Source organism: Phaenicophaeus curvirostris, chromosome 3, assembly GCF_032191515.1.
Source record: "Phaenicophaeus curvirostris isolate KB17595 chromosome 3, BPBGC_Pcur_1.0, whole genome shotgun sequence".
In the NCBI taxonomy this organism is placed as follows: domain Eukaryota; kingdom Metazoa; phylum Chordata; class Aves; order Cuculiformes; family Cuculidae; genus Phaenicophaeus; species Phaenicophaeus curvirostris.
Window position 1 is genome coordinate 73,126,474 of NC_091394.1, and position 17,607 is coordinate 73,144,080.

At 37.6% G+C, this 17,607-nt stretch overlaps 1 protein-coding gene across 1 annotated transcript in view; it reads left to right on the plus strand.

The window, feature by feature from the left end:
• SLC26A7 (solute carrier family 26 member 7) overlaps positions 1-1,469 on the plus strand; it is a 55,322-nt gene extending 53,853 nt beyond the window's left edge. The window contains exon 18 of the mRNA XM_069853128.1: positions 1,303-1,469. Coding sequence (XP_069709229.1) covers positions 1,303-1,338 — 36 coding nt within the window. The 3' untranslated portion in view covers positions 1,339-1,469. The remainder of the gene's footprint in view (positions 1-1,302) is intronic.
• The last annotated feature ends 16,138 nt before the right edge of the window (positions 1,470-17,607 follow it).

Consider the following 17,607-nt stretch of genomic DNA (forward strand, 5'->3'; position numbering starts at 1 on the left):
AAGTGTAACTGAGCATCCATTACAAGTAGCATGCTTTCCCATGGTTTTATTTAGGATTCCAAACATGGCTCAGAGCCTTCTGTAAGGGACATTAAACTCATCATAGTCTGTGGTTTTGTTGTTGTTTTTTTTCTCCACTTCATATTTTACTAATTAAATTAGAGTTGCCTATGGACAAAATCACTTTCCATTGATTTATCCAGATAAGGTGAGTTGGCACAGTTCAACTAGTGGATTGACCAGAAACATATGTTCTCTTTGGAGCTTTTCAACATTTTTCATTTTGTCGTCCTGCAAAAAAAAAAATAAAAGGAAAAAAATTACTAAATAGTAACTGCAGGGCAAAAATAATGGGGGTGACAATTGTATATTTTATCTGGGTCCAGTTAGATGAATTAGGATGATTGTTATGTTATAAAATTTCTGTATTCTTTATAGACATTGCTTAACCTTCCTAGCATTCCCATTTCCATAAAATGGGACATGGAAAGACCAGGACAAATGTTCAAATTGAAACAGTGGAATCAGAGCTCAGAAGCCCAATTCTCAACTGATCCCAGGTTTCTAACCAAAGCTGCTAAGCAAATCAACACTCTGAATAGTGGCTTAGAGGATTATTCTGAAAGGCTTGCATGCAGCCTAATATTTGAACAGTGTATATATGCTGCTGCTGCCTCTTCAGAGTATCCAAAGTATGTGATTTGGGGCTTTTTAAAATATTTTTTTTAATGTTTCAAATCTGAAGATGAGAGAAGATGGACAGGAGTAAAAAGACAATGTGATGGCAATAGCAGCACCACACTATAACGAACACAGTCTATGTACTCTCCCTGTGCCTTTTTAAGATGCTGAAGTCAGTAGAAACTTTGAGTGTTTCCATGAAAGAAAAACACCAGGATGAGGTTAGGATAAAATAGGATAGGTTTAGGATAGAAAAGAACAGAAGGAAGAAGTTAGAGATTTATGGAAGGTGATTGTTCCAATTTACATTTCAGCTTCCTCCCTCAGAAGAGAAGTTGAACCAAGTAGTCTTTGTGGTTCATTTTCATCTCTGCTGCTGTTTGGAAATGCAAAGGCACCTTTATCTACATCCACCAAGGATAATGTTGTGTCATTCTAATTTTTATGTTGATAAGTTGATGAGGCTAATCTGTTGTTTTATGCAGTCTGTCTTCATCAAAAACAACCTTTTGATTTGCCTTTATAATGGTGCCATTTTCAAACTAACACTGGTTCACCTGCTAATTTTACATGCAATTCTAGGAAAGTAGTATAATATTTTTTCTCTCTCTCCCAATTTAGAATTGCAGCAAGTTCAGTGAACAGAGTGAAGTGTGATGCCAACTCATTGAATATGGCTAGCTTGATGTACTCATACTCAGAATGAACTCCACCATGATTTCTCCTTTCTTCTCCAGAGGATCTCATAGATGATCTTTTGTGTGTCATGTATACTTACTGCATTCAGCAATGACAGATATGCTGTTCAGAAAGAAAAAAAATCTTTCGTCTTCCATTACTCGGAGAATAATTGCTCTATAATGGTTTTATATAATATTTTTATATACATTTACTTACAATTTATTCGGAAGCAGACATAAGTACTGGCTGTGTTTACCAGTGGGTATATTCTATTAGATGTCTTCTGTTGTAACATTAGTTGTAATATGCAACTGTAGTTTTGTGCATGCAATAATGAGACATTATGGATTCTTAAAAACAGTGTGTTATAATTGATACAGTATATGCAGGAAGCCATATACCAGTGCATAATATTTTCAATGGCTTTACTTATCCTTTTTTTTTGTGTTAAAGACAGTCATTTGCAATAACAGCATCATATCACAGCTATTTTATTCTTCCATCTTTTCATACTTCATTTTGCATGCTTTTTAATGCCTGCCAGGGTCAGTGGGAGCACTGTATATTCAGAGAAAGCAGATGTATGTAGTGTAAGTGCACTGGATTTTCTCCCCCTCTGGTAGTTGTTGTGAGTTATTATTATGGTTTGCTACATTTTCAAAGCCACAGGTATTCTTTAGCTCAGATCAAAGAGGTAAAACTGGTTATATTTTTTTCAAAATTTGCTCCTGTTTCCAGCATTTCCAGTCTGCATTTCTAGTTTGAGCTGTGATTCGTTTGGTGTTGAAATCTTAAGCTGTGGCAGTTGAGAGATGACAGTGGAGAGACACATCACGTGTAGGCCACATTTCAGCCCAATTCTGTGTGCAGTACTGTCTGATGGGATGGAAGAATTCATTGGTCAAGTATTTGGCTTCTGATTATATGTTGCCATCAATTGTATTAGAATATACTATCATGTCAATATGTTATGTGGCAACATGTATGATGTTTTTCTTTTCATTTTTTCTTGCCATGCATGAAGAACAGCAGTAACATCTAAGAGTTAAACAAACAAAAAAAATCAAAAAAATGAGGAGTAGGATTTTTCCTTATCAACTTAAAAAAAAAACTGTGGAAGCTAAAAGGTAAATGATTTATGGCTTAATGATAATGGCCATTTAGGACTACAGAGAGGAGAGAACTTCAAGGGTGCTTTGTGCATCTGGAGTGTATAGGCAAAATCTAATGCTCAGCATCCCATTTTCAGCAGCAGTTACATACATGCATTTGTCTGGACTCTCTTTACTCCCTCTGCCCAAAGCACGTTCCTGAAGTAGATGAGGTGGCTCGGGGAGTGATTTTCATGTCACTGCATACTTGTGTTAAGGCATCGATAGGCTTCTGGTCTTTGTGATTCCACACTAGTAGAAGACAATACAGAAGTGCATAACGTTTTTTACCCTTTCAATTATAGGTGACTCCTGGAGTTATTCCCTGCTTTGTCCCACAGATGACCAGAAGTGTGCTGTACATGTTCTGCTAAGGCTGCTTTCATAAATACTTTATAAAGGGTTTATTAATAACTGTGAGAAGCTTGTTATACATGGGAGAAATAAATTCTGTGCATTGTTCCAAGCACATTCATTTCAGATGCTGTAGTTGTTTGTAGATGACTCATTACATCCTCAGACTCAGTAACAGTCTGTAACATTTGATTAATAAAATCCTCAAACAGTTTTAGTAATTTATTAACACTTTAGAAACTATTTACATTGTACATTAATTGTAGAGCATCAATTGTATGTCACAGCTGAATGGAGATCTCTACTTAACTGTAAACCGAACAAATGAATAAATGGCATCTTTTCTACTAAGTTCTGTATTTATTCTTTGATGCCTAAATGCTTTTTTCCTGAAAATTTACAGACAAGTTCATTAATGATATTGTTAAGAATAAGTTCTTAAGCAAAGACGCATCTACCAGACTTTTGAATTTGTTCTGAATGATCTTGTAAATGGAACAACACAGATGCTTTCAAAAGTCTTTGTAGCATTAACCCTCGATGAAATCCTCTGCATCAAATTAGCAATTTTGTAGTGCTAATCAAAGTGGCTTCCACTTTCCACTGCTTTCCACAGCTGAATGGCTGGTTTGAGATGGATATTTATCTCCCATTAGCTCAAAGACCTTCAGAGTCATTTAAAAAAGTGCTTCATCAGCATAAGACTTCAAACTCAAAATAACACTGTGATTGCTGCCCGGTTGTTTCTCAGGACAGAATTGGGGATAAAATACAGTTCTTCCCTTAGAACATTTGGTCATAACTCTAAATTTCCTAACCTTCCAACACTGGGCTTTGGGATACTTGTAATATTCCTGTAATGTATTTTGCTTTATAAAATTAGCCTACATTTCTTTCTATATCTGAGAATATACACTGCTAATTAGAGTCCCTCTCTGGCACATGGCTCCACTTAGGATAGTTGTTTCTCAGCAGAACAGAGCGTTCAAGGCATCCATGATCATAGCTGCCCTTTTGATTGCTTTAAAACTATCTGTATTGAGTTTAAACACTGTCAGACCAGAACTGCTTTACAGAGCCATGGTTAACACATGAGGGAGGGTAGTTTCTTTTTTCCCATTTTCCTTGAAGGGCAAATGACTTCTGGTCCAGTTTCTGTTTCTCCAGTGCACCCTACGGTCCCTCCTCTGCTGAACTATTGATGTTTACCGAAACTGGTGATTACACAGTGCCTGTCTTCAAGTGACCAAGATATCACACCATCACATCTCATACACCAGTGAGTGACTGGCAGGAGATCACTGATTACTCTGCTAGTGGGCTGTTAGTGTCTTGCCTGACTTGCTCTCTGCAAATCTCTGGTGGTAGTGTATTTGCTTCACCTGCAGAGTCAACACACAAACAACTGCTGTTCTTTGGTGAAAATTGAAAGAAACACCCTAAGCCACCTAGATTAAGTTTTGGAGTCTACTGTGAATTTCAACCCATTCCTCAATGCTTCTTTGTGCAGTCTGACCACTGACTTCACTCTGGCTCTCAAGAATAATTATTATGCAAATGTGTTGGAGCTTAACACAAAACATCCCAATTAGCTTCACTAAAATAGGATAGGATAGGATAGGATAGGATAGGATAGGATAGGATAGGATAGGATAGGATAGGATAGGATAGGATAGGATAGGATAGAACAGTTGAAAGGCATCTACAATGACCATCTAGTCCAAATACAATTACTGTAAAATAATAGAATAGTATAAAATACAATATAAACACAGAATCATAGAATCATAGAGTAGGTTGGGTTGGAAGGGACCATAAAGATCATTTATTTCCAATGCCCTTGCAATGGTCACAGACACCTACCACTAGGTCAGGTTGCTCAAAACCTCATCCAGCCTGGCCCTGACCACCTCCAGTGATAGGATTTCCATGACTTCTCTGGGCTACCTGTTACAGTGCCTCACCACCCTCACAGTAAAAAAAAAGTCTACTTAATATGTAATCTAAATCTCCTTTCTTTTGGCTTCAAACCATTACCTCTTTTCCTGTCACTACAATCCCAGATAAAGAGCCCCTCCCTTGGCAAGGGACTTTTTACAAAGGCTTATGGTGACAGCACGAGGGGCAATGACTGTAAACTGGAGAGGGGCAGATTTAAACTAGACTTAAGGTGGAATTTCTTCATGATGAGAGAGGTGAGGCACTGGCACAGGTTTCCCAGGGAAGTTGAGGAAGCCCCATCCCTGGAGGTGTTCAAGGCCAGGCTGGATGTGCCCTTGGACAGCCTGCTCCAGTGGGAGGTGTCCCTGTCCATGGCAGGAGGGTTAGAACTGGATGATCTTTAAGGTCTCTTCCAACCCAAACTAATCTATGAATCTCTCCAGATTTCCTTTAGGCCCCCTTTAAGAACAGGAAGGCTGCTATAAGTTCTCCCCAGAGCCTTCTCTTCTCTAGGCTAAAGGGCAAGGTGAGCCAGACTCACCCTGTAGCAAACAGGCTGCTCAAAGTCTGTGTCTCCTTACAGTGGTGCAGGTCCAGGTCTCATGATCCCCAAAGAGGTGAATTAAAGCCAGTAAGAATAAGGGGTTTAGATATTGTCCCCTCCTAAGGCAGAAATTAACCTTTGTGCCTTTGTGCCTTACTTACCTGAACATCCCTAGAGAGCTTTCAGAGTAATTCAAAGTTTTATTAACCATGCTTGCATATATAGGCTTGTGCAGTCCTGGAAATAGGGACTGAGTCCTGCAAAGTGATGAGCTTTCTCTGTTCGTATTGATGTCTAGAGGTGTGAAAGCTACTCCACACCTGTAACAGAAGCTTCAGAAAGTGTCTCATTTGCTACCAGGTTTCAACTAATGAAGCCAATAAGTGTACTACTCTGAGTAGTAAACAATTCTGAAAACCTAACCATTCACTTTGATTCTTATCTGTGTACTTAAATGCTCAGATTTTACATTCCTAAATTGAAAATGCATGAATTACCTATCTTATGCTTCAATTTTGCACATTTTGGTATATTCTGCACTTCCTACAAAAACATTAATATAAGATGGTTTTCAAGAGATGGCCAAGGATCAAATTCAGAGCCTTCATTCTAAATATTAGATAGCACATTACATGAATAAAGAGTTTTCCGCAAAAATTTAAGGTGTATAAATCAGAGTATTTCAAAATCAGGATTGGATCATGTGGTCCTTACAGAATTTGTTTCACACACTCCAAAACAAGGAAAACAAGAAGGAAAAAACTTGAGTGTAAACTTATATTAAGAAATTAATATAGTGACAATCATAAATTAGGCATAAAATATATAATAAGGAAGAAAATGTTAGCATTATATTTATGCAAATTAAAAGTTTCTAATTCTCATCATATGTCTTTCATTTCAAAGGTTGTTTGCCCTAATTCTATAATTCAAGTGTCATAAGGTCTGATTTTAGCTGCTTTGACATAATTTATTTGACAACTCTGTGAGTCATAGATATATAATGTAACAAGGAAAGGTACCTTCACTGTTGAATGAAAACATTGATGCATCAATATTGTGTATGAATACTGTTTGACATTTACTAGTTACAAAAAATAAAATAAGCAGTATGCCTTGAAAATATGGCATTCCTATTTTTGGAAGATACTTTCTTTGTCTACAGAAAGTAGTGTCTCATAAATAAATGATCAAGTGCAGTTTCAGAGTGGATGCTAAATGGTGCTTTCATCATTAAGATGGATTTTTTTTGTAAAGATCACATAATATGTATGTTTCCATATGTTTTATAACACATTTAATTATTTTTCCTTGTTTCAATTCTCTGTATTACCATATGTAACAATAAATTTATAAGGAAATAAATTGGAATATGAGACTATTTACATGTGGAAGGAGGAAAATGCCCTCATTATTTCAATACTTAGAAGCTTCCTTTTTTTTTACATTCTGTACTAACCAGTCTATAATGAGATATGTTGCATTCTCCAACCTCAAAAAAGTATTAAATCTTAATAATGAGAGAGAAGAAATTGCATTACATTCAGAAGTTTGGCTTCTTTGCTGTTCTTAGGAGAGTATGATGTCTGACAGTTTTACCTCTGTGAGAGACATTGGATCAATTTTTCCAGTATCACTTCTATGTATGCATAGTTATTTGAACACATCTTTTTTTAATTGTCGATTTCATCTACAGATGGTGCTCCTCATATCCAATTTATGTGTACTGATGGTATTGCTTATATACAGTTTATGTCTACCTCAGTAGAGAGGAATTGTGGGCAAGCATTAACAGAAAATAGATTGACATGTCTTTAAAATTTGACCTTAAAAGTAGCAGCTTAGTTTTTCCCACCTGGTAATTTGTGAAAGCATTTGCCTCTACCAAAATTAATGCAACCTCTACCTTTTTGATTTTACACTCATTTGCAAAAATATATAAACTATTTGCAGTGCCATAAACTCCTGGAGGCTATATTCTTAATACATTCTTATTGATAAAAATCTGTATTCTAGAGCTATGCTATGCTTCTTAATTACGTTCACACAGTAGCAAGAAAATCACTTTGGGGTTAGATGGCTGAGCAACATCATTGTTTTCATTCCCAAAACAGGCTTATAGAAATTAAGATGAGCTCTCACCAGGGGCTTGAGAGATAATTTGAGGAGGAACTCCTTCCTTACTAGGAGTACTCTGGCTCCATGGCATTTGTGGAGAGCATGACAAAGGGAAAGAAATGGCTGTTTGCTTATTTTTTTCTAATGTGTTTTCCAATAAAGACGTCTTTTATGCCAGGTACATTCAAGAGATTAAGAAGAACAGAGGGAGTGGCTTGAAGTGTTGCACAAGTTGTCATAAAATCTATGTTGTTACTCTGACTGACTGGGTGATGGTAAATACTTTTTATCCCATTTGTGCTTTCTGATGATGTCACAGTTTAAAAATCCAGCCAAATGTTAGGAATTATTAAAAACTCCACAATTACTGAGTTACACTACACCCTGTAAATTCACTTAAGTGTCACAAAGCATGTCCTACTAATAGGATACACTGTCTTACATTCCATTTGAGAGGTAAAATTGTTTGATCCCTTGTTACTTAATTAATAGTTATAAGGTTTTGGTGAAGCTACTTTTTGCACATTTTTTGCTTTGTTGAATATATAGAATCATAGAATCATAGAACAACCAGGTTGGAAGAGACCCACCGGATCATCGAGTCCAACCATTCCTATCAAACACTAAACCATATCCCTCAGCACCTCGTCCACCCGTGCCTTAAACACCTCCAGGGAAGGTGACTCAACCACCTCCCTGGGTAGCCTGTTCCAGTGCCCAATGACCCTTTCTGTGAAGAATTTTTTCCTAATGTCCAGCCTAAATCTCCCCCGGCGGAGCTTGAGGCCATTCCCTCTCGTCCTGTCCCCTGTCACTTGGGAGAAGAGGCCAGCACCCTCCTCTCTACAACCTCCTTTCAAGTAGTTGTAGAGAGCAATGAGGTCTCCCCTCAGCCTCCTCTTCTCCAGGCTAAACAACCCCAGCTCTCTCAGCTGTTCCTCATAAGGCCTGTTCTCCAGCCCCCTCACCAGCTTTGTTGCTCTTCTCTGGACTTGTTCCAGAGCCTCAACATCCTTCTTGTGGTGAGGGGCCCAGAACTGAACACAGTGTTCGAGGAACAGTCTCACCAGTGCCGAGTACAGAGGGAGAATAACCTCCCTGGACCTGCTGGTCACGCCATTTCTGATACAAGCCAAGATGCCAATGGCCAAATATCACAGACTTTATATAAACAAAGTCATCAGCAAATGTGAAATTTAGACCCAGGTAGCATAGTTAAAACTCTTGCTCATCAGTTCAGGAAATTACTCTAGAGGCAAAGTGGTGGTGCATCACAAAATGATACATGACACCCCTTGAATTGCTTTAGATTTGTACCACTCTTAGCTTCTGGGGTGACTGAACCACTAAATCAATAGAAAAAGTAGATGGTTTTACAAACAGAGGACTGGGAAGGACCTGTTCCATCGCTGATTTGTATTTTTCTGTAATCTGATAATTATTCTTTATAACCTTGAAAAATAATCTTTACTTTCATGATTGCTTGTGTCATGACTTGCTATTTCAAAAATTGCAGTGTAAACAGACTATAGTAATTATGTCAACAATTTATTTGTGGTAGTCTATAGATGGAGAGAGATTTTGTAAACACAGAGTAGTATTACCCAAAGAACAGTCATCCATCTCCACCCTGAAATACACCTCTGCTCCTGAACATGCCCTGTTCCTGATGACTTATATTTACATGTTCCTTATGCAACTTCTTCAATCTGTAAACTGCTGGTACAGATTGTATATTTGCCCATGACGTGAGGGGACAAAGAGTCTGTCTTTTGCTCCCCTGAAGAGAAGCAGGAAGGAGCAGGTGATATTTTCCAATTCAGTCTTAAGAACAAAATAATTGGTAGACCAGATCCATCCTGCATGCTCTCTGTAGCAAAGAAAGAAGTGCAGCATCTTCTTAGTCCTGTTGTTATGAGAAGGACTGTCTTTTTCTCTCCATCATACAGCAGACACTGAATATCATTCCTGTTTTATCTAGCTCCAGCTCATCTGTAGTATCAATGGTCATTACAGTATTTTGCTGTAATGTCTGCAGCTGATTTTCCATTCTGCATTTGTGGACTCCCTATGTTTACATCTCTGTTAGTAAAGTCCTTCTAAAATATGCTTTCAAATAACATCATGACATTTCCTATTGAAGAGAGTTTAGTCGTCACAGTACTGGAGTTGTTAGTTGGTACTCCAGTGTAGTTACTTTATACTCCAGTACAAACTCACAATTTCAAATACTTAATTTCAAACACATTTTGCTTCACATTCCTTTTTCTCTTCGCTCTCTCTGTGACTGCTTTTAAATCTCTGGAACTTATTCTTTTCCATTTTAGCTTGGTTCCTCTAGCCAACTTTCCAGTTCAGGGTACCTCCATGAAGGAAGACATGTTTTGAAAAAATGAGAGCAATCCTAACTGATAAGAAAAAAAATTGTACTTTTTTTGGTCTTGGAGTATTTCCAGATTTGAAACAGGTTTTGGAATATTACATTTGCAGTCTGCAACTTGTGATCGTTGTCATTTTATTTTCAGTAGTAAAATTGTTATTTAAATCTGCCAGTCATAGCTCAGGTTCAGCACTGGCCTGGCTCTACCTGTTGCCCTCATTTCACACACATCCAGTATGTCTCTTCTCTTCAGTTCTCAGTCCTACAAGACACAGATGGTGACCTGCTGAGGACTCATAATGCTCTGCAGACCAGAGAATTGCTTGCTTTGCTCCTTCCTATCTCTCCTATTGGCAGATAGTCTGCTCTACAGATTGCGTATCACAAGTACTGGAGATGCAGTGGTGGCTGAACCATACCTGAAATGATGCAGATGCAGAGCTGGAGATCAGGGCTAAGATACTGGTGGGCTGTGAGGCTGTGATGAGACAGGAGGGAGGCACTGGGTGGGCAGCAGAGCATGGGAAGAAACCACAAGAGAATGAGACTGTGTGATATTGACCATAAAATCTTGAACCATATGCTGTTGGCAGGCCCTTGATCCGCATGCAAGGTTTTTTTCTTTAGAAGTGCAGCTTGCCTGACAGAGGGTATTCCCTGAAGGTAAAATGGTATATTTGAATCTTATCAGCCTGAAAAGGTGATTGTTTCTGGATTTCTCATCTTAAATGTTAAAAACTGGGCTATTGTACTGAAGGAGCTGCCTTAACTTATGTTTCAAATGAGGGTCACTACTATGTTTTGTTGGCTCTGCTGTCAAAATAGTGGTAACACTGAAAGATTGAGAAAGAGCATCTTTACATTTCTCCAAGGAGTAAGGAAAGTGCCTCACTGCTTGGCCTGGTCAGTGGTGAGGTAACTCTAGTGACACCAGACCTTTCCACAGAAATACTGTATAAGAGGTTTAATTTTGTGGTATGCAAAATGTGTTTGCTTCAGTGGCTTTTTCCCCATGGAAAAGAGTAGGTAAGTTTTGATGAGTCAAGCTTAGGCTGGTTTTTTTCCATCCAGTTTCCTGGCATTTGTAAATTTAAGATAGGTCCTTAATGTTATATTAGCATAGATTTTTATGTGTCAATTAACAAATGAATTCATTATGAAAACTCATTTAGGAAAGGGCTGACACCAGACGAAGCCTTGAGGCAGCTGTGGAGTGCCGAGATGCAACATCTGCTCCATCAAATTGCACTCAGATGCTCTCATTCCTCAGCTATTTGTGGTGGCTCTGTGGTGTCTCAAGCAGCTACGTGCCTCCCCAGGACATATAAGTTCGGACACAGACTGACAAAGACCAAATGTCTCTGTTAATTCTCCCAGGCATGACCAGCTAAAGAAAGTTTGTAAGATACACAAGCCTTTGACATCATGAAAGAAAAAAATCTGAACAAGCTACACGCCTTGTTGATTTGTCATGTGAGCTTTGCTTTTGTTGATTTATTTCATCAGTATTGGATTTGACATCTATCTGAAATACCGAATCTACCTTTAGAACCCACCTATTTTCTATGTTATGATCCTGATCTGGTAATTTAGTTAGTGTAAAAACACTTCCCAGTAGTAGTGGTGGTGCTTCTCATGACATAACAGAAACTGACTCAGAAAGCAGCATATGCTGTTATCACCCATAATAGATCAAAGACTGGAAGCCAAAATTACCATTTGGCATGTCTGTAAATTCAAATATACCGTCTGTCCCAAGTTGAAAATTAATGGAATTTTATCTATTTTATATATATATCAGAGGCTTGGCTTTCACTAGTGCCATAAAAGATTTTTAATTTAATATTTGTATTATAGTAACTCTCCATGGGTGTTTAATGTTGTTGCAGATCTCATCAGGCTGCAATTTATAAAACACATCCCCTTCTGCCTCTCTGCAGATTGTTGCCTCCACATAGAGGTTCAGTGCTTCCAAAAACACAGAGCTGGGAGAAGGACCCTGAGAGACTATTCAGCCATCTGAATGGCTGCACGGATCCAAGGCAGGACCCACTAAACCATTGCCAACAGGTATTTCTTAACAAAGTGAAAAGTAATACTAAAATATTATACACATATAATATTATACACACAACTCTTCATATATGTGTAGTACATGCCAAAAATTCCTCCACATGGTCTAGTACTATTTAACTTTTGTTTTAAAGGGCTTATAACTCAGAAAAGGATGACTACTGAGGAAGAAACTTATCTGCCCACTCTCTGAAGAGAAAACTCCTCGATAGCAGGCAGATTCCCATGCATACTCGTGGCAGGATCAGATCTTTTATGGGTAGCTCATTCCTGTACTTGTAGTTGTGGTACATTTTCAGCAAGCACACACTCCTTTTGAGGGTGTGTGGTGGGGCTTTTTGCCCAATCGAATTCACAGACATTCTTTTCAGGCAGCCTCTGCCACTCAAGTGTTTTTGATAAAGGCTTTTTTTTGACAGCTACAGTTTCTAAAAGGGACAAATTATGCGTCCAGTCCTGCAAGCCTGCTTGCAATGAACGCCTTTAGAAATCAGTGGAGCTTTCACATGGCAGATGGCTCCCTAGGATTGAGCTCTACATAATTTTGTGATATTTTAGCTGGGGATATTTTAGTGGCTTTTTCCCTATGCATGACAGCATGATTTGCTGGCTGCTAGGAAATGTCACCAGACCCTTTCTCATTCCACAGTGAAGCCTTTGGATTTTTTGTTTTGAACAAGTGATAATGTTTTCTTTCCCTCTTGTACAGGACACTCCTGTCTGATGAAAAATATTTCCAGATAGATACAGAGACAGTAGAAAGGTAGAAGGGCAGAATAGCCATGTTGTTTCAAAACAGACCTAAAGCCAAAAGAAGAGGGGAGAAGTTTTTCTAAAGGCCTTTAAGCAAATGTACTACTACTGAAAATATTTCTGTTCCTTAAAATCCTAGTGGAGGACTCTCCCGTGATTTCATTTGTGCTGTCATCTGATTTCTCATACAATACAATGCAATAAAAAATGTGATAAAATTACCAGACTCAGCTTTTTTGCATTCTCTCAAAAAAAGTAATTGCTTAGGTATAAATTCAATGGTTACTGCAGATCAGCCTGCAGTCAGCCTGCCTCCTACCAAAACACAGCAAAAGAAAACATATCAGGATGTTCTGCAGGGTATAAGACATTGTAAACTATAGAAAAATAGTGACTATCCTTAAAAATATGGTGAGACATCAGTGATTTTAACATGTTGGTTTGATTCATTGTTCACATTCATTGTTCATATAATAAACACTTAAGGATTTGCGTCTGGGCTATTGAAGAAATTCCTGTGTACAAAATTATTCTTAACCATTGGAGCAATGATACTCCACTCTGAGCGAGACTCTATATCAGGAAGGTCTGGAGGCTTGGAGCAGCGTTCAGAATCCCATCTGAGGTCTCCATGAAAATTTCATGTGCTGTCCTGCCTGAACCTGGAAATACATCCATAAAAATCTTCCTCAAAATACAGTACTAGACAAGATATGGGATCAGTTTTTCCTTTGGAGGATGATGCTGTATCAAATGGATGAAAGAAAGTTATAAGAAAGGTGAACAGATAACATTTTCCTCAGCTGTTGAGAGACATGAATTATTTTTACATCTGGTAATAAGCACAGCAAGGGAGGAAGAATGCTCATTTCTGCACCAGTGACTATGAGTCAGTACCTGAAGAGTTAATAACCACATCTTTAGAAAATTAGGGAACTAGGACCTTGAGGAAGCACTCTAAGGCATAACATGCAAAGCCATTTTTTCTGATCAAAGAGGCATTGCGAATTTGGCTGACACTTCCTTTAATGAAAGACTTTCATTGTTGTCCAGCTTCTCCATGGAGTTCAAAACTTTGCAGCTCCAAATTGCCTAATATTTTGTGTTGAAGGACTGGGCCTCTTTTGCCAACAGAGGAATAAATGGATTATGAGTTCCCATTTTCCAAACTCTGTCTAGCCAGTGGGGTGACCTCTTTAAGCCCTGTGTCTTGTAGACCTAACTTAGTTCATGACGATAAAAAGAGAATTCATTTTGTTACAGGATGAATACAACAGAATGAGCATTATTTGCGTAAACTTACTGAACAAGACCAGTAATGTCCTCTACACTTCAAAATGCTCACCATTTCCTAAATACGCAGACATTCTCTCCATATTTTGGAAGAGTCTATGGCTTTGAGAGCTTAACAGAATGCCACCTAAGTAGTAGCTTTCACATGTGTTGGGCAAAGAGTCACATCTGGAATAAAGACAATGGTGTTGCGTTTGCCAATATGGGATTTGAAGGGAGCTAGTCCTTGCAGTGGCAGAGAAGGTAAAGCACCCCTGAGACACCAGGTATCAGTTCACTGGTCATCAAAAAATATCATTGGAGAAGTGCCAGGTTCACAGATTGAGCCCCAAAGTAGAGCCGACATGACTGAGATACTCCCTGCCCTGTCTAGAAGGTGAATTCTGACACTACACAGCAGCATTTTAAAACACAGATAGTTAAAAAGAGGATAAGTATGTTAGAATGAATTAATTCTTATATTTTATTCTGAAAAAAAAAATTTAATTCTTTAAGAAGAGATTAGGGAGGGAAAAGAAGATGTTCTGATGAACAATTGGTACGGTGCATAAAACATGAAAGTAAAGTGCTTTTGTATGCCATTGAGAGAAACTATACTTAGATTTTTCCATCTGAATTTTTGTATCATTAATTAAAAGCATCAACATTCTTGAATTCTTTTAGTAAAACTTCCATGTTAATTGCAAAATCATTTTTCACAAGGGAAAACATTTTGACAGAAAATTGACGATTTAGCCTGATGTAAATGAGAATTAAATCCTTCCATGCGGGTGGAGAATAACAATGATGGAAATGAAATTATAATGTACTGGGTAAAAACAAGTCTAATTTATGGGAGGCAAGAGCCTCATGGCTGTTCGGCTGAAAATCCTCAACATCCTTCCAAAGATTCTGACTGAGTTGCATCTGATGTTCTAGCTGCTTATGGGATCCAGATTTTAATTCAGAAGATGGAGGCCTCTTGACCAAAACTTCTGCAGTGTTGTGTTTCCAAGTTGTTACCCATCCCAGAAGATGTTAACATAGGCAGATTGTGAAGGGCTGGCAGCTTCCAATACTTCAGCTGTTGTTCCAAAAACACTAACTGAGACGGGATGATTCTGTTTTAGTTTTTTTTTTTCATCTCTAAACCACAATAGAATCATAGAATGGCTTGGGTTGGAAAGGACCTTTGAATCATAGAATCATAGAATCATAGAATCATAGAACAACCAGGTTGGAAGAGACCCACTGGATCATCGAGTCCAACCATTCCTATCAAACACTAAACCATGCCCCTTAGCACCTCGTCCACCCGTGCCTTAAACACCTCCAGGGAAGGTGACTCAACCATCTCGTTGAGATCATCTATCTCCAGCCCCAGGAAAACAGGAAATTCTATTGATTAATTCACATGTTTTATGGAGAGTAGATACTGAAAAAAAGTGAGTTTTGGTCAATATTTTGCATCTAATTCTTACTAACATTTGAACAACAGACCTATACAGATACTCTAGTTCATTGACAGAGAGTTTGAAGTATGCATAGCTATGCTTGGACATAACTTCCAAGAATGAAATAAAAACCAAAAATATTCTTCATATAAGAACAGAAACAATGTCATTTGACTGCTCTGACCATTTATAACTGAAGATTATAACAATATTATTGATTATACAATTCATGCATTGTTCAACAGTTATGATGAATATTATGAATTCCATTAATTTTTTGGTATTAAGTAGACTCCTGCTGAAATCTGTTTGCACTTGATTTGTGTTTGAAAGCATTTTCAAAAAGCTGAACTAAAACAAAAAACCAAACTATACAGGAATTTCCCTTCTAACTAGACACATGACCTGGTATTTAAGAGTAGCAGTGCTTAAAAAACCAATTTTATAGAACAGCTTCCTGATAAAAGTGCAGTCTCGTTACTTTCAAAATACTTAATCTATTTATTTTGAGAAAACAAATAATGTAATATTTAAACCAAGATTTTTTGCTTCTTTAATTCGTTTAATTTACTATCCTATTGAATTGTATTGAATATTGCATTATATGTAATGAATATTTTAATATAACATAAAACTTAAAGAAAATACCTAGAATAATAACTGGGACCTCAGAATTTTTAAGATTTTAATCTGAGGTAGTTTTGTATTTTTAGAATGATGTTACTGAGGTCAGAATAAAATAACACTAAATAGGTTGCTGAAATAGATTGTTTCAAAGAGCACATATTAAAATTTTCTGGAATTTTTATTCCACAAGCAATTTCAGAATTTCATCCCTCCAGTTGATTGAGAGCAGAGAAAAAGGAAAATATTGCTCAAGCTTTAGATATTCTGCACAATACAAGGAATTAAAAGTTGGAAAAAGAAAATATTGAAAATCTTGGTCTGTGAGGTTGCACTTAAATGCTCAGGGATAGACATTACTTATTTTATTAACAAATATGCAAATGTGCATATGTCAAATAAAAACAAATGTTTTGACAGAATGTTAAAATATTCAGGGGTTCATCTTCTGTATTGCCTTAGTTTGTAGAGTATATTTATCACTTCTATGAGGACACTTAATTTATACCCACTCTTCGCTTGACCCAAGCTACTAAAGCAAACGGATTACCATCAATTCAAGCCAGTTTGTACAAAGACTCTTTTCACTGACAGTGCACTGCTCCAGCACGATAACCAAACAAAGGCCCCACATAAAAGACTCCGTAGTGTATTTTTAGGATACTTTGTATAATTTTGATCTACTTTTGTATACTTTGCATACCTTCTCTGTGTTGATATTATTTGAATTTTAACTACAATGGACTTTGTATAAAACTACAGAAGAACCAAACAGGGAATTAAAGAGGAAAAAAAACCCCACAAGAATCCCTTCTATGCTTTCATTTGTGGTCAGTCACCACTTTACTCCCTCTCATTTCTTTTGAGATTTGTAGACAAGAGCAGATCTATGGCCATCTGTTTTTAATCTGCTATTCAGGATGATAGCCTGTGGATCAATGAACTCTACCTATAGTCTATAAAGAAACTGCAAATCTTTTTGGGATAATTTCCAGAGGATAATAATATTCACAAGAGACTTCTTTTGCCTCCCTTATCTCCAACTACAGTTTTTCATAAAAGAATGGTATCATAGCTGCCTGTTCCAACAATTGCTTCTGTCATGATGCATTATTGCCAGCGAGCTGAACAATTGAAGTCATACATCTTTGAGCTTTTAACTATGCTACCACTGCCCAAAGAGATTTACTAAGGCAGCAGTGAGCTGAAGAGAGTCAAGCGACTAAATGCAAGAGGGTAAATGGGACAGACAAACTTTCCTTCTAAAATATTGTTTAGATTTTCTTGCAAGAAGAACATAGCATGAAATAAAGCTCCTTTGCAAGCCTGAAATTAAACAGGGTGTGTGTACTTTAGTTAGTGCGCAATAGGCACTAAACAAGCTGACATAAATGATTAATTCTACTGACTGTACATTATGCTAAGAAAAAAATTTAAGAAGAAAATAAAAACTACTTGCTTAACATCTGCTGAGAATAAAAGGCATAAATGCCTGCACTATAAAGTGTGAATCTCCCTGGCTAGATGGATAGTTCACCCGATTACCACTCCCCTACACACAGACTTCTGAGGATGACCTGC